The sequence below is a fragment of the Salmo salar genome, chromosome 04 (genome assembly GCF_965601325.2).
Source record: "Salmo salar chromosome 04, fSalSal1, whole genome shotgun sequence".
Taxonomy (NCBI): Eukaryota; Metazoa; Chordata; class Actinopteri; order Salmoniformes; family Salmonidae; genus Salmo; species Salmo salar.
The window spans coordinates 83558562-83576391 of record NC_138294.1 but is presented as its reverse complement, the minus strand read 5'-3'; the positions used below and the strand labels follow the sequence as shown (position 1 = coordinate 83576391).

The 17830-nt window shown below is 42.8% G+C and overlaps 1 protein-coding gene across 1 annotated transcript in view; it reads left to right on the top strand.

Annotated features, from left to right (window-relative positions):
* The first annotated feature begins 839 nt into the window (after positions 1–839).
* Positions 840–17830, top strand: part of LOC106603869 (neuronal vesicle trafficking-associated protein 2) — a 47236-nt gene continuing 30245 nt past the window's right edge. Inside the window, exons 1-3 of the mRNA XM_014198073.3 lie at positions 840–1017; positions 1491–1657; positions 8141–8257. Coding sequence (XP_014053548.1) covers positions 1529–1657; positions 8141–8257 — 246 coding nt within the window. The 5' untranslated portion in view covers positions 840–1017; positions 1491–1528. The remainder of the gene's footprint in view (positions 1018–1490; positions 1658–8140; positions 8258–17830) is intronic.

The following is a 17830-nucleotide window of genomic DNA, read 5'->3' as shown; positions in this document are numbered from 1 at the left end:
GACTGTTGAAGTGGCCGTTTATGTCTAGAAACGGCACTGGCAATGTCCATTTTAATGTTATTTCTCCTCAGTTCTACTTAACTGCTTCTCAGTTCTACTTTCTAACAAAGTGGGAATGTGGTAATTACCAGTTGCGAAGTCGTAAATACAAGTTGTGTGCTTTCACGTTTTGAACTGGGAAATACCATCAAACATGGTGGTCATTAGAAGGTTTATGAGTGTTTTGCTATTTTTTGGCGACGAAAAGTATATCCAGAGCTGCTTTCACTTTCTAAATCAAAAGGAAGATAAACAGAATCAATAAACTACTGCTGATAACACCGCCATGCTTAATGTCTTTTTTACTGACAAATAACGCCGGAGAGGTGCAGGGGAGAACTGGGATGATAGATGAGTTTCCCACTTGCAATTATCAATTGGATTGGCGTTCAAGTGGATTTTCCCAGTCATATGCTGTTATTTACAAAGTTACTAGATGATGTGAAGGCAGTTTTATAGAGATGGCTATTTATTATGCAGAGGGAGAGATACAGACAGGCACAGTAAGTGTTGGGCGGATTATTTACTGTAATCCGATTAGACATTTTTGTTTTATAATCCGGGTTGATTACAGTTACTACATTTAGTTATCCCGAAACATGTAATCCGTTACTACCCAACCCTGCCGCACAATTTTAACTTCAGGTCTCTAGATGGCGATAAAGACTAAGAAAATACATCTGAGTGAGGTTTATGGTTTTATTCAAATCGGCCAAAACAAATGTGGGATTTCATTCAAAAATGCACCTAGTGGTGCCGTTTGCAAGTATAAAGTGAGGAGGCAGTGTTTGGGTTTGGGGGCTGGGTTGCCTATGGAATCTGCTAGTCTCTGCCTACTGTCTCGCATCAGCACCACCAAGCTTTGATTGCGTTTTATCCCGGTCTGCCTGCATCTGCGTTCTTTGCCTCGCGTCTTTGATATTAGCCTACAAAACAGCAGACGAAGAAACGAAAAGAATTTATAAAAGTGTGTCCATCGTAAGTAGATGTTTTTATTTGACATATTGTTTTTGGACGCTAAGGACGAAGTAGACTAGGCTAGGTTACTGCAGGTGTAGCCCTATGAACATAGCCCGATAACAGTATTTATTTTGATGCCTGCTCTATGGCGTTGGAAAAGGTGATTTTCCACCTTTTTTAAATGTAGAATATATTAATTTTGATAAATTAGATGGGAAAAATGATATCTCAAATTAGCCTGCACACCCACATTTAATTTAGCAAATCTTTTGAATAATTAAACGGGTTTTCATAGCGTCTTATTAGCCTGTTACAATATTTGATGTTATTATGAAGTTAAAGTTGAAATCAAATGTAGGTCATTTAAATTTTTTAATAAACTTGGTTGGATTAAATAACAAACGTATCGATTTGCGTGGTCAGTAGATTTTTTATTGTTTGATAAATGACACATGAACAATGAACTAACATAGTTTTTGTTATATTTACAGCATCTGCTTGAGAAGTGCACTATTTTCTATTAGTAAAGATGGTTAAACTGGGGAGCAATCTAGAAGACAAAGGCGCTAAACCGGTTAGTGTGGAGGATGGCTTCCAAAACGTGCCGCTTATCACCCCTCTGGACGTCGGTAACCTCCAGTATGGAGCCCCAGACAAGGTAAAAAGGACTGTCTTTCTGCTCTGCTCTCCTCTCCGACTCACTCCTTGATTTATTGCCATTGCCATTACATAATTAAATAGAAATCCCATCTTTCTGTCATCTCAATTGCCCTCTTGCTTCCTTTGTTTAAAGCACCTATTAAAGAAGCAGGTGTATAACTGGCATGTACATCATCCATTCAAGGAAGCCAGCAAACATGTCATCTCTAATTTACTTTGACAAGGGGGTTTATTTTTTGGCCCGGCACTGAAGACTTCTGCTGCTTATTACACAGAATGATGATGAATGAATCACTGAACTGAACGTGTTAATATGATTGATATGAGTAATGATATTTGTAATTGTTTAATAATGCATATAATTGAATCTTACTTTGAAGGGATTTTTAATCATAACAGCTGATCGGCGTGTGTGCTCCATATGAATGCAGCAGTTTTTTTTTTCTTCGTAGGAGTGAAGGACAGGTCCTTTGTTGTGTTGTCACAAGGCATATCTGCTGATGTCATTTCATGCATGTTTTACTTCAGCAGGGAATGCTGCTATTAATTTGACATTGAGGATGTAAAGAAATAACTGTCCTCTCCCTGTGATTTATTTGTCAGCTCCCAGCTGATCATGAGGCTGGCTCTTGGTTTATTTGATCGACAGCACAGCAGAGCCCGTGGCCCCATGCAGGCCGAGCCCGTCACTCTATAGTAACCATTAGGAGAAGAACCGTGACACTTTTGCAGAGTGGTGCTTCAGCCCTCGTCTTGTATTCTGCTGATGAAGGCACAATCTCTCAGTACACCTGCTAACTGGAGTGGCCTGTCACTCCACACAGACTTGCAGCATTACAAAAGAGCCCTGTGTCATATTTCACTTAAGGGGGCAGGGTCACAATAGCAGGTCCTGCCTCTCCTTCCACAACAGTGTTATAAAGGGAGACTCTGGGGAGATGGAGGATCCATTGGCCAGCATGGCAGACAAACACAGACAGATAGAACATCTTTATCTCTTTATCTGTCTGTCTCTCCCATGCCCGCCCTAGGAGGAATTGGAGCACCACTCAGAATTGTCAATGCGTTGATTCATGCCTCTCAAGTGTCATATAAGATATACCATTCAGAGGGTCAGAATGGGTCAAGAGCAGTGCTATTGGGCTGTGATTACGGGAACAGCTGCTTTAGTGAACATGTCAAAATGGATAAGTACATAATTGCTGGTTGTTTGGAGATGGAGTTGTTGAAGTGGACTAGGTGCCATGCTAATACATTTCCCCAGGGTGGTTGGATAACTAGAAAAAATATGAAGGCTCTACTTTGCATACAGTCTTGGAAAATGCAGTTGAGTTATTTATTTTAATGGGCAATTATTGACATTTGAAACAATGCAGTGAAGGCTCATTTCATAATGTGTTTACAGTGGTCCTGTGTTTCCTGAACAGTGAAAATGACATGAAATGACATGATATGACATCAGAGGGTTTGAATAGTCTTTGTTGTCTCTATGAAGAGTGGACATCAATGTCTCCAGATTCCCCTCAAAGCGCTGTCATTCTAGTATCTAGTTTGTCCCTGACAGAGATTGAGAGGTGGTCTAGGCAGGCTCTCAGAGCTCTGGAGGGCAGTGGTGTGTGTAGACTAGACACAGTGTAGTCTTGTTGGGCTACAGATGATGCATAGCTGTGGGTACAGTTCACATTCTGCTGCATTCCCAAGATTCCATGTTCACCGTCTGTTTAAAAACCTCCCCAGCCTGAGGTGATGTTACCATGTTTTCTCAGAGTATCTTGGCTGTATGTTATATGGGAATAATGTCTTTTTATGGGGTAGATCAGCTTTAACATTGCAGATAGATTGCAGCTTCTATCAATGTAATTGTCTGCATACATTACAATCCACCATATATATTTGGTTTATAAATGTAGATATTATTTTAAATATATTTGATATATTTTCCTTTATTATTTTCCCCTAACCCTAGAACCCCTGCCCTAATTGGAGTAAACTAATGGACAACAACACTTAGGCTTCTACTTCCAGTTTATACATACTAAATAACAGTGGAGGCTGCTGAGGGGAGGACAGCTCATAATAATGACTGGAATGGAGCAAATGGAATGGCATCACACATATGGAAACCATGTGTTTGATGTATTTGATACCATTCCACCAATTCCGCTCCAGCCATTACCACAAGCCCGTTCTCCCCAATTAAGGTGCCACCAACCTCCTGTGCTGTATACATTTTATGGATGCGGTATATTATACATGAATTATCTTTTATTTGTTTTTAGTCCCACCCTTCAGCTCCCCTCAACCCCTCCCATCTATCTCTGAACATCATTTTATTTCTATTTGCCATATATTGTTCAACTGTTCTGTGATGTTTCACAAAAGTTCTGAGCCTTTCTATTCTCATCGTTTCTACAGATTGTAAATTAAAGATACACATTTTAGGTACGAGTATTATTATATTATTGATCAATTGACTATGACTTTTCACATCACCCAGCAGTGCTATTTGCAGAGTTAACTCCAGATAAATGTTGCAATTCTTCAGCCATTGCTGAACCTGCGACCAAAAACAAGCTACATATGGACAGTAACAAAAAAGAAAATCAAATGACTCTGTCTTTTCGCAGCAAAATGTCACCGTTTATCAGGTGAATGTAAAACAATGACTGAAATAGATGGAAGAGAAAGTCAACCATGACACCATCTCTGGACATTATTACAGAGAGTGGCACGAGGTCTAAAGGGTATTTACACATTGTACCTTCAAACATAACTCAAAACACTGTGGGGTTGAGTCTATTCTGTCATCCTGTGTTGGAGGAGTTGCCAGGGAGCTACAGCTGTTGTTATCCCTCTAAGTTTAACCAGGGCTAGACAGGGCTGGACAGGACTAGACAGGGCTGGACAGGACTACACAGGGTTACACAGGACTAGACAGGGCTACACAGGGCTAAGCACGGCTAGACATGGCTGGACAGGGCTAGACATGGTTGGACAGGGCTAGACATGGCTGGACAGGGCTGGACAGGGCTAGACATGGCTGGACAGGGCTAGACAGGGCTAGACAGGGTTGGACAGGGCTGGACAGGGCTAGACATGGCTGGACAGGGCTAAGCACAGCTAGACATGGCTGGACAGGGCTAGACATGGCTGGACAGGGCTAGACATGGCTAGACAGGGTTGGACAGGGCTACAGAGGGCTAGACAGGGCTGGACAGGGCTACACAGGGCTAGACAGGGCTGGACAGGGATGGACAGGGCTACACAGGGCTAGACAGGGCTGGACAGGGCTACACAGGGCTGGACAGGGCTACACAGGGCTAGACAGGGCTACACATGGCTAGACAGGGGAACAAACAGGCCAGGGAAACATAATTCTCTGTGGGTCAGTGCTGAGAGGAATTAGACCTGATCCCATCTGGATGGCCGGTGACGTGCCTGCAGGCCGCAGGTTCTCCAATATCTTGATTGGGTGGGAAACCAGCAGAGTAACTGAGCTGTGGAGTGTAATGAAGGGTGGTACATGCAGCACTTTGAATCAATCGTTTTCATAAGAATTCAGGCCCCAGGCCAAGCCTTTGATTGCACTTCTTTGAGAACAAGCTGCTGTTTTACAGGGTGAGCTGGATGACCCATCACTTGGCCCAAACATCTAAGAGCTTGTTGGTTATTGGATGAGGGATGCCATGTTGTGACTGTACAGTACAAGTGAGTCATCTAATACAAACCTGGAGTTTCCTTTCAGAATAACTGCAGTGTTTCTTAGAAAAGTGTGCACACCAAAGCATAAAGGAGAATCTAGCAGAATATGTAAAGGCCATATTTGGGGGCTTTTTTTTGTTATCTTGGTAGTCTTATTATCTTGATAGGTTTATTCTTTTGAGTTTCTTTGGAGTTTCACCTCCTTATTCCTTGTAGCAGTGATGCAGTCATTCATGTGCATTATTCAGACAGGAAGTCATTGGATACGTCCCAAATGGTAACCTATTCCCTATTTGGCGCACTACTTTGACTAGGACCCTATCCCTAAAAGTAATGCACTATATAGGGAATAGGGTGCCATTTGGGACTTATCCATAATGACATAAAATGGGATCCTGTTCTAGGATTAGACAACGATCTCTCTGTGATGTTATTATCAGCCTTTTGATGAAGGTAAATTATAATGCAAATACAGTCCGTTTGATTATCTGACTCAGTGGAGCTCCTAGGATGACCTACTGTACCTGGGAACTGCATGTCCTCACCCAAGGGAAGCCTACATATTGCTTTTTCCCCATGAATGAGAAATGAAATGGCAGTGGTAATGATAACAGTGTCTCTAAAAAAAAGAGACAGAGAAGCATGGGGTGCAGACAGCCTGGTATTTCAGGGGGGAAATGAAATGTCAACATGATGGGGGAAGAAGTTAGAGAGGCTGTAATTGCAGAGTTCAGGAAGTAGCTGAGTCTCTTGGAGACTTCAGGACAATATAATGCCATTAATTCCAGGTTGTGCTGTGGAGAGAGGAGGTACCAAGGGTTTGTGGAAGGTGCAATTATTTTGGAAATGTATTCCTTGATCCTATTATTGGAAGCGCTAGCACCATTCAGTTCCTGTAATTTGTCAAGTTAGAGAGGTCCTGGGGAAGAGTGTCTGCAGATAGATATCTGAGAGGAACAGTATAATCACAGTGGCCTGTAGCAGTGATAAGGAACCAGCAGTACAGTTACAGTAGTTACAGTGGCCTGTAGCAGTGATAAGGAACCAGCAGTACAGTCACAGTACAGTCACAGTGGCCTGTAGCAGTGATAAGGAACCAGCAGTACAGTCACAGTGGCCTGTAGCAGTGATAAGGCACCAGCAGTACAGTCACAGTGGCCTGTAGCAGTGATAAGGCACCAGCAGTACAGTCACAGTGGCCTGTAGCAGTGATAAGGAACCAGCAGTACAGTCACAGTGGCCTGTAGCAGTGATAAGGCACCAGCAGTACAGTCACAGTGGCCTGTAGCAGTGATAAGGCACCAGCAGTACAGTCACAGTGGCCTGTAGCAGTGATAAGGCACCAGCAGTACAGTCACAGTGGCCTGTAGCAGTGATAAGGAACCAGCAGTACAGTCACAGTGGCAGTGATAAGGAACCAGCTGTACAGTCACAGTGGCCTGTAGCAGTGATAAGGAACCAGCAGTACAGTCACAGTGGCAGTGATTAGGAACCAGCAGTACAGTCACAGTGGCAGTGATAAGGAACCAGCAGTACAGTCACAGTGGCCTGTAGCAGTGATACGGAACCAGCAGTACAGTCACAGTGGCCTGTAGCAGTGATACGGAACCAGCAGTACAGTTACAGTGGCAGTGATAAGGAACCAGCAGTACAGTCACAGTGACCTGTAGCAGTGATACAGAACCAGCAGTACAGTCACAGTGGCCTGTAGCAGTGATACGGAACCAGCAGTACAGTCACAGTGGCCTGTAGCAGTGATAAGGAACCAGCAGTACAGTCACAGTGGCCTGTAGCAGTGATAAGGAACCAGCAGTACAGTCACAGTGGCCTGTAGCAGTGATATGGAACCAGCAGTACAGTCACAGTGACCTGTAGCAGTGATAAGGAAACAGCAGTACAGTCACAGTGGCCTGTAGCAGTGATACGGAACCAGCAGTACAGTCACAGTGACCTGTAGCAGTGATACGGAACCAGCAGTACAGTCACAGTGACCTGTAGCAGTGATACTGAAACAGCAGTATAGTCACAGTGGCCTGTAGCAGTGATACGGAACCAGCAGTACAGTCACAGTGACCTGTAGCAGTGATAAGGAAACAGCAGTACAATGTGCTGAATTCATTAGTCATTTACTGCAGAGTATACTTTCTGACGAAACGTTCAATGTGACTTTCATACAAGCAGCACAATGAGGCTCACAGGGATGTTTAAAATTTTTTTATTTAACCTTTATTTGACTAGGCAAGTCAGTTAAGAAGGTTGTGATACAGCCCAGGATCGAACCAGGGTCTGTAGTGACACCTCTAGAACTGAGATGCAGTGCCTTAAACCGCTGCGCCACTCGAGAGCACTCAGGATGTAATCACGTGCACATTTTTATCTCTCTCTCCCCCTCTGTGTTTTGACTGCTATTCTGAGCCAATTTCAGTGAAGAATGGCAGAGTGACATTACTGGGACAGGCCTCTGCTTACCCAACTCTCTGTTCCTCTACATCGTGTTAAAAGAGAGTGGATTGGTTCTGATTGGGGTGCATCATACAGGCCAGTGCCTAAAATAGCCAACCCCTGACAGTTGCTTGGCAGAGGCAGAGGTTAGAGTTTTTATGTTTCTCTCTCTGCCCTTGAATAGATAACACGGTGATGACATAACACGGTGATGACGTAACAGTAAGACTGTGTTGTATGATGGCTCTGTCTAACTGAAGTCCAGCTAACCCCTAAGGGACATTGTTTTGCTGTGTCACTGTAACTGACTGTGTTTTGCCCTCTCCTTTCTCTGTAGGTGGTGGTGAAGACACGGACTGAGTACCAGACGGACCAGAAGAAATCCAAGATGAAGGTGCCCAAGGTGGAGGAGTTTACCATCAGCTTCACTGATGGAGTGTCAGAGAGGCTCAAGGTACTCTGAAAGTTAATTTCTTAATTCACTGAGACAGACCAACTCTTCCCTCAGCGCTAAGATGCTACTTTGCTACGTTTCTGCCTGCTAGCGTTGTTAATATTAGAATTCTGCTCTTTTAAGCACATATACTGTTCCTGAGGAGTTATCTTTGGGAATGCATCAACTTCACGGATGCAGATGTAAGTTCCTTAGGATTCCTTCCTTAGCTGTACAGGGAACACAATGGTAATTGGGTTGTCATGGTAGCCAGATCTCATGCATAAGCTCATGAGAATCTCTGTAATACTTGAGCTAGCAAGCTGAACGTCCATGTGAATATAACAGTGTGTGATCCACAGTACCTGAGGACATACTGGATGTTTCTTCTGGATTTATTACACATTATTAACATACAAAGTAGATACCCAGGTTGAAATTGAAATGGACCTGCAGTTTCTTATAGAGCAGCTCTGTCACTAACAGTGAGAGGAGACCCAGACCATAGAGTGAAATGGATTGACCTCATCCATAGTTAAAAGACGCTCTGCTTTCATTAGCCTCAATAGCAGTGGTCATTGTTCCCTTGGCACATCAAATCAATGGGCTGCAATTTCTTATACAGTCCTGAGAGTGAGGGCTAGGGCTGGGAATTGCCAGGGACATCACAATATGATGTTATCATATAGTATAGGTGCCCATAGTATATGAATTGCAATTCCCAGGATTCTATAGGTATTGCGATTCGATGCTGTGATTTTGTTGCGATTTGATGTTACAAACATTTTCACCATATGTTCCGTGTGGCTCACGTATTTGCAACACCAGGCTTGTGGGTTTGATTCCCATGGGGGACAAGTACGAAATGTATGCTCTCGCTACAGTAAGTCACTCTGGATAAGAGCATCAGCTAAATGTAATATTGCTCACTATATGTCTTCTGCAGAAAGAGAAGAGAGAAAAGGAGTTTTGGTCAGTCATGGAAATAAAAGTATTTAAAACATGTTGGCTCACTATTTAAAAAGAAGATGGAGAACAAACTATAGGATGAAAAACACCAGAGTTTTGGTGCAGGTACAGCCGACTAGTGTTAGCTAACGCTATCTAGAAAAAAAAACACAACCAAAATATATATCTTTGCAAATCGATACTTGGAATCAAAATATCAACATAATATCTTCAGAAATAATATTGTGATATGTAACTGTATCGATTTCCCCCCCCCCCATCACTTGTTTAGGGCTATTACATTTTAGGTGCTGTTGAATTTTGATGGAAGAGAGGGTTCTGCAGAGTGTTTGACTATAATTATTGTGAGATGGAGTCTGGCAGTGAGGAAGGAGAGCAGAGAGAGTGGAAGTTTGGCTTTGCCGTTAAAGGTCATTTGAGGAGCCAGCAGAGGAAGAGAGAGACAATGAAATATTCAACACAAACAGAGGCTGTGAAGCTTGTCTGAGTGGGGTTGTGACTGACTGAGAGGAGGATCTTGCTCCCTTTGTGGCAGAGTGGAGAGGCTTGATCGACCATGCCTGGCATTCCCTCCCACAGCTGGGAGATGAGACGGAGGTATTTGACCTGGAAACAAGGAGGGCCTTCTCTTGCAGGCTGCACGGCGCAATGCGCTATCAACTTCTGTTTGGTGGAGGGGAATTCAAATGAGAGCCTTTTTTATAACTCAGTCTGATTTGTGTGCCGTAGGATCTTTTGGGGGGCTGGCTGCCTTGCGTGACTGATTGAGCTGAATGAGCAGTGGCGTATTCTGACTATCCTCCCAGCCTAGCGCTGACTGGGGAGAGAGAGACGGATCTGTGTAGAAAGCTCACACATCGTCTCTCCATAGCAGATTGTGTTGATGGATGAAGCGCTCAGAGTATATATGCCTCACCTCCCTGCGATTGCTCCCAGTTGAGTTGAGCACGGCCAAATTCCCCATAGTTACTTTATCCGGGTAAAGGGGAGGAACGTCTTCCTTCATTAAATACAAAACAAAAGAAGACGGAGGTCTCTTGGTATCTGATGCAGCAAAGCGTAACATATTAACATATCATGTCGAAATAAAAGGGGGAATTAGGAGGACTCAATTAAAGTGGGGAGGTGGATGGAGGGACGGGGTTCAAGCTGTCTGCTGGGGCTCGGAGGGCAGGTTGTGGCTGGCTCTCTCTTTCTCTGCAAGCAGGGAGGCAGGATGTTTGACCACACACTGCATGCCAAGTGGCTCACACAGCATGCCAAGTGGCTCACACAGCATGCCAAGTGGCTCACACAGCAGCAGCAGCAGTAGTAGTAGTAGTAGTAGTAGTAGTAGTAGCAGTAGCAGTAGTAGTAGCAGTAGCAGTAGTAGTAGCAGTAGCAGTAGCAGTAGTAGTAGTAGCAGCAGCAGTAGTAGCAGTAGTAGTAGTAGCAGTAGTAGTAGCAGCAGCAGTAGTAGTAGCAGTAGCAGTAGTAGTAGCAGCAGTAGTAGTAGTAGTAGTAGTAGTAGTAGTAGCAGCAGTAGCAGTAGTAGTAGTAGCAGTTGTAGTAGTAGTAGTAGTAGTAGCAGCAGTAGTAGTAGTAGCAGTAGTAGTAGTAGCAGTAGTAGTAGTAGCAGTAGCAGTAGTAGTAGTAGCAGTAGCAGTAGTAGCAGCAGCAGCAGTAGCCACGTCCAGAGTCCTGCCCACACCATATAGCCAGAGAGCCTCTCATTCAATGCAATTATCAAATATTTATCTTAATTTACTTAGTTTTTTTCTGGTGGGGAAAAAAAGGCCTGTCGCAAGCAATGCCTCACTCCACTGAAGGAGAAGTTGGAGATGATTGATGTTCTAAGTACATATGTGACCTAAACAGTTGTTTCAGTTGGATGAGTAATTCTGCCATACAGAATGTTCAGAGTCTATGGTTATTATGTGCTTGTCATTTTTGTTAAAGGTTATGAGTTCAGAAATATGCACACACATACATGCACGCGCACATACACATACGCACAAACACAAGCTCACACGCACACACATGCTCACACACACACGCTCATACACACACAAAGGAAAATTGTTTTACCTGTAACAATAGCTTATAAATACGCCATTTAAACGGGAATCGATTCTCAATTGCGATACGGTTCTTGAAACATAAAGCTCTTTACTTTCATATACATCAAAATAATCGCAAACGTTTCAGAGACAGCACGTGTCAGAGACAGCACGTTTCAGAGACAGCACGTGTCAGAGACAGCACGTGCCATAGACAGCGCGTTTCAGAGACAGCGCGTTTCAGAGACAGCACGTGTCAGAGACAGCACGTGTCAGAGACAGCGCGTTTCAGAGACAGCACGTTTCAGAGACAGCACGTTTCTGGCAGACTTCTTCTGTTACACACAGGTGTTTGGAGCATGCTAGATAGCTAATTAGTATAGGTGGTCCCTCCATCTCCAGTCTGTCTACTGTAAACACGCTGTAACATGGAGATGTGGCCATGTGGAAACACTAACCCAAACCCTATAAAGGTGTGTATCCGTTTCTCGCTGATATGAAAGGTAAGGTCCTAATGCTTAACGCCTTTGTCAAATGACAATGACTCTTATGTGTAATGTAATGAAATGGAACTGAGAGTCATGAACAATGGCTAACTCTCCCTGTGTGCACATGAGTATAGACAAAATGAAATGAAAGAGCAGGGAGCTGAGCTGAGACGCCTCTCTCTCTGTCAAGGGACTCAGCAGAATGAGAATGAAGGGCAGGCGCTGGCTGGGTGTCTCGGCTAGCAGATGCAATCTCCACATATCCAAAACATTGCCTGTGAGCATCAGAGGTGAACCAGTTGCATACACAGCTCGAGCAAGACATTCATCAGCATTTCTCTGACTACTTTACTCCATTGAGTCAAAAAAACGTCTGATTCCAGGAGGACCATGAGCTGTTGCTATCAATAAGGTGTCTGATTCGTCATTTTCACCTCGAATAGAAGTAGAGGGACTTTTGTCAGAGGTTGCTTGTTGTGAGCACTGAGGGAACTTTATGCACTTGGCCAGGTGATTCTGTATCTTTGTTGCATTCTTCACATACGATTTGGCACCAGTATTTGCAAATGTACATAGCTTTTCCTTCTACATTAGCTGCAGTGAAATGTCTCCACACATCAGATAGTGCCCGTGGCATTTTCCTGTAAAGATTAAAAAAATACACTGCTCAAAAAAATAAAGGGAACACTTAAACAACACAATGTAACTCCAAGTCAATCACACTTCTGTGAAATCAAACTGTCCACTTAGGAAGCAACACTGATTGACAATACATTTCACATGCTGTTGTGCAAATGGAATAGACAACAGGTGGAAATTATAGGCAATTAGCAAGACACCCCCAATAAAGGAGTGGTTCTGCAGGTGGGGACCACAGACCACTTCTCAGTTCCTATGCTTCCTGGCTGATGTTTTGGCCACTTTTGAATGCTGGCGGTGCTTTCACTCTAGTGGTAGCATGAGACGGAGTCTACAACCCACACAAGTGGCTCAGGTAGTGCAGCTCATCCAGGATGGCACATCAATGCGAGCTGTGGCAAGAAGGTTTGCTGTGTCTGTCAGCGTAGTGTCCAGAGCATGGAGGCGCTACCAGGAGACAGGCCAGTACATCAGGAGACGTGGAGGAGGCCGTAGGAGGGCAACAACCCAGCAGCAGGACCGCTACCTCCGCCTTTGTGCAAGGAGGAGCAGGAGAAGCACTGCCAGAGCCCTGCAAAATGACCTCCAGCAGGCCACAAATGTGCATGTGTCTGCTCAAACAGTCAGAAACAGACTCCATGAGGGTGGTATGAGGGCCCGACATCCACAGGTGGGGGTTGTGCTTACAGCCCAACACCGTGCAGGACGTTTGGCATTTGCCAGAGAACACCAAGATTGGCAAATTCTCCACTGGAGCCCGGTGCTCTTCACAGATGAAAGCAGGTTCACACTGAGCACATGTGACAGACGTGACAGAGTCTGGAGACGCCGTGGAGAACGTTCTGCTGCCTGCAACATCCTCCAGCCTGACCGGTTTGGCGGTGGGTCAGTCATGGTGTGGGGTGGCATTTCTTTGGGGGGCCGCACAGCCCTCCATGTGCTCGCCAGAGGTAGCCTGACTGCCATTAGATACCGAGATGAGATCCTCAGACCCCTTGTGAGACCATATGCTGGTGCGGTTGGCCCTGTGTTCCTCCTAATGCAAGACAATGCTAGACCTCATGTGGCTGGAGTGTGTCAGCAGTTCCTGCAAGAGGAAGGCATTGATGCTATGGACTGGCCCGCCCGTTCCCCAGACCTGAATCCAATTGAGCACATCTGGGACATCATGTCTCGCTCCATCCACCAACGCCACATTGCACCACAGACTGTCCAGGAGTTGGCGGATGCTTTAGTCCAGGTCTGGGAGGAGATCCCTCAGGAGACCATCCGCCACCTCATCAGGAGCATGCCCAGGCGTTGTAGGGAGGTCATACAGGCACGTGGAGGCCACACACACTACTGAGCCTCATTTTGACTTGTTTTAAGGACATTACATCAAAGTTGGATCAGCTTGTAGTGTGGTTTTCCACTTTAATTTTGAGTGTGACTCCAAATCCAGACCTCCATGGGTTGATAAATTGGATTTCCATTGATTATTTTTGTGTGATTTTGTTGTCAGCACATTCAACTATGTAAAGAAAAAAGTATTTAATAAGATTATTTCTTTCATTCAGATCTAGGATGTGTTGTTTAAGTGTTCCCTTTATTTTTTTGAGCAGTATATATAAAATATATATATATACAATTCCATGTACAGATAAATAGTTAAGCAGTTAGATTAAACAACTCCTTTGTAAGATTCATGTTTTAAAATGAAACATGTATGAAAACAGGTGAATTAACACTCCTCAGTTAGCAGGCTCAAGCAAGCTAAAACCCGCATGGTAGCAAAAACTAACTAGCAGAAATTGTTAACAAGTTAGAAATGATTTAAACACACTTTACTGTAGGCTACTATTTACTAGTTAGCAAAAAATCATGAATGTCATATAAACTATATTCACCCCACCCATTATTCTAATCAAAACTTACCAGAAAGCATGTAGTCCTTGGCTCAGGCAGTGGAGTAGTGTGGGAGCAATAGCATCTCATTAGTGTGCAAGATCTTGAGAATCAGCTGTACATGTGATGGAACAGTGCACTGCACATGTGATGGAAGAATGCACTGTTGCAATTCCATTGAATTGGGGATAGTTTAACCAAAATATGCCACAAGACCTAGAATTGCCTTATGTGTATCCCACAAAAAAGTTCGCTGTTATAAGCGAACATTTTTGATGAATTTAAGCAAAATTCACCAAATTCCAGGGCTTAATTTCCCATGGAAAATGTCTGGAAAATTTTTGGAAATTTGCCGGAAATATCCCGACCCTTTGCAACCCTAATAGAGAGTAGAGAGTAGTAGAGAGTATAGAGTAGTAGAGAGTAGAAGAGAGTATAGCGTAGTAGAGAGTAGAGAGTATAGAGTAGTAGAGAGTAGAAAAGAGTATAGAGTAGTAGAGAGTAGAGAGTAGTAGAGAGTATAGTGTAGTAGAGGGTAGAGAGTAGTAGAGAGTAGAGAGTAGTAGAGAGTAGTAGAGAGTAGAAGAGAGTATAGAGTAGTAGAGAGTATAGTGTAGTAGAGAGTAGAGGGTAGAGAGTAGTAAAGAGTAGAGAGTAGTAGAGAGTAATAGAGAGTATAGAGTAGAAGAGAGTATAGAGTAGTAGAGAGTAGTAGAGAGTAGTAGAGAGTAGTAGAGAGTAGAGTTGTAGAGAGTAGTAGAGAGTAGAGAGTAGTAGAGAGTATAGAGTAGTTGATAGTAGTAGAGAGTAGTAGAGAGTAGTAGAGAGGAGTTGAGCATATTAGAGAGTATATAGTAGTAGAGAGTATAGAGTAGAAGAGCGTATAGAGTAGTAGAGAGTAGTAGAGAGTTTAGAGTAGTAGAGAGTTTAGAGTAGAAGAGAGTATAGAGTAGTAGATAGTAGTAGAGAGTAGAGAGTAGTAGAGAGCATAGAGTAGAAGAATGTATAGAGTAGTAGAGAGTAGTAGAGAGTTTAGAGTAGTAGAGAGTTTAGAGTAGAAGAGAGTATAGAGTACTAAAGAGTAAAGAGTAGTATAGAGCAGAGAGTAGTAATGAGTAGTATAGAGTATTAGAGAGTAATATAAAGTAGTAGAGAGTAGAAGATAGTATAGAGTAGTAGAGAGTATAGAGTAGTAGAAAGTATAGTAGTAGAGAGTAGAGCGTATAGAGTAGTAGAGAGTATAGAGTAGGCGTGAGTATAGTAGTAGAGAGTAGTAGAGAGAAGTAGGGAGTAGAGAGTAGTAGAGAGTAGTATAGAGTAGTAGAGTGTATAGAGTAGTAGAAAGTATAGTAGTAGAGAGTAGAGAGTAGAGAGTATAGAGTAGTAGAGAGTAGTAGAGAGTAGTAGAGAGTATAGAGCAGTTGAGAGTATAGAGTAGTAGAGAGTATAGAGTAGTAGAGAGTATAGAGTAGTCAAGAGTACAGGGTAATAGAGAGTATAGAGTAGAAGAGAGTACAGAGTTGTATAGAGTGGAGAGTAGTAGAGAGAAGAGAGTAGTATAGAGTAGAAGAGAGTAGAAGAGAGTAGTAGAGAGTAGAGGGTAGTAGAGAGTATATAGTCGTAGAGAGTAGTAAATAGTAGTAGAGAGTAGAATAGAGTATAGAGTAGTAGAGAGTATACAGTAGTAGAGTATAGAGTAGTAGATAGTAGAGAGCAGAGAGTAGTATTGAGCAGTAGAGAGTAGTAGAGAGTAGGAGAGTAGTAGAGAGCATAGAGTACAAGAGTGTATAGAGTAGTAGAGAGTAGTAGAGCGTTTAGAGTAGTAGAGAGTTTAGAGTAGAAGAGAGTATAGAGTACTAAAGAGTAAAGAGTAGTATAGAGCAGAGAGTAGTAATGAGTAGTATAGAGTATTAGAGAGTAGTATAAAGTAGTAGAGAGTAGAAGAGAGTATAGAGTAGTAAAGAGTATTAGAGAGTACAAGAGAGTATGGAGTAGTAGAGAGTATAGAGTAGTAGAAAGTATAGTAGTAGAGAGTAGAGAGTAGAGAGTATAGAGTAGTAGAGAGTATAGCGTAGGCATGAGTATAGTAGTAGAGAGTAGTAGAGAGAAGTAGGGAGTAGAGAGTAGTAGAGAGTAGAGAGTAGTATAGAGTAGTAGAGTGTATAGAGTAGTATAAAGTATAGTAGTAGAGAGTAGAGAGTATAGAGTAGTAGAGAGTAGTAGAGAGTATAGAGCAGTCGAGAGTATAGAGTAGTATAGAGAGTATAGAGTAGTCAAGAGTACAGGGTAATAGAGAGTATAGAGTAGAAGAGAGTACAGAGTTGTATAGAGTGGAGAGTAGTAGAGAGAAGAGAATAGTATAGAGTAGAAGAGAGTAGAAGAGAGTAGTAGAGAGTAGAGTGTAGTAGGGAGCAGAGAGTAGTAGAGAGTAGTAAATAGTAGTAGAGAGTAGAATAGAGTATAGAGAAGTAGAGAGTAGATAGTAGTAGAGATTAGTAGATATTAGAGAGTAGTAGGGAGTAGTAGAGCGTAGAGAGTAGTAGAGAGCATAGAGTAGAGAGTAGTAGAGAGTATAGAGTAGTAGAGAGTAGTAGAGAGTAGAATAGATTTTAGAGTAGTAGAGAGTAGAGAGTAGTAGAGAGTATATAGTAGTAGAGAGCGTAGGGTAGTAGAGAGTAGGAGAGTAGTAGAGAGTTTACAGTAGTGGAGAGTAGTATAGAGTAGAATAGAGTAGTAGAGAGTAGTATAGAATATAGAGTAGTAGAGATTATAGAGTATTGCGTATAGAGTATAGAGTATTGGAGCGTATAGAGTGGTATAGAGTAGATAGTAGTAGAGAGTAGTAGATAGTAGAGAGTAGAGAGGAGTAGAGAGTAGAAAGTAGTAGAGAGTATAGAGTAGTAAAGAGTACAGAATAGTAGAGAGTATAGAGTAGTAGAGAGTAGTAGAGAGTAGAGAGGATTAGAGAGTAGAAGAGAGATGTAGAGAGTAGAGAGTAGTAGCAAGTATAGAGTAGAAGAGAGTAGTAGAGAGGAGTAGAGAGTAGTAGAGAGTAGTAGAGAGTATAGATTAGAAGAGAGTAGTAGAGAATATAGAGTAGAGAGTATAGATTAGAAGAGAGTGGTAGAGAATATAGGGTAGTAGCGAGTATAGAGTAGAAGAGAGGAGTATAGAGTAGAGAGTAGTAGTGAGTGACGAGTAGTAGAGAGTGGAAGAGAGGAGTAGAGCATTGAAAGTAGTAGGGAGTAGAGAGTAGAATAGTGTATAGAGTAGTAGAGAGTAGAGCTAGTTGAGAGTAGAAGAGAGTAGAGAGTAGTAGAGAGTATAGAGTAGTAGAGAGTAGAGAGTAGTAGAGAGTATAGAGTAGCAGAGAGTAGAGAGCAGTCGAGAGCATGGGGTAGTAGAGAGTAGAAGAGCGTATAGTGTAGTAGAGAGCAGAGAGTAGTATAGAGCAGTAGGAGAGTAGTAGAGAGTAGTAGAGAGTTTACAGTAGTGGAGAGTAGTATAGAGTAGTATAGAGTAGTAGAGAGTAGATAGTAGTAGAGAGTAGTAGAGAGCATAGAGTAGAGAGTAGT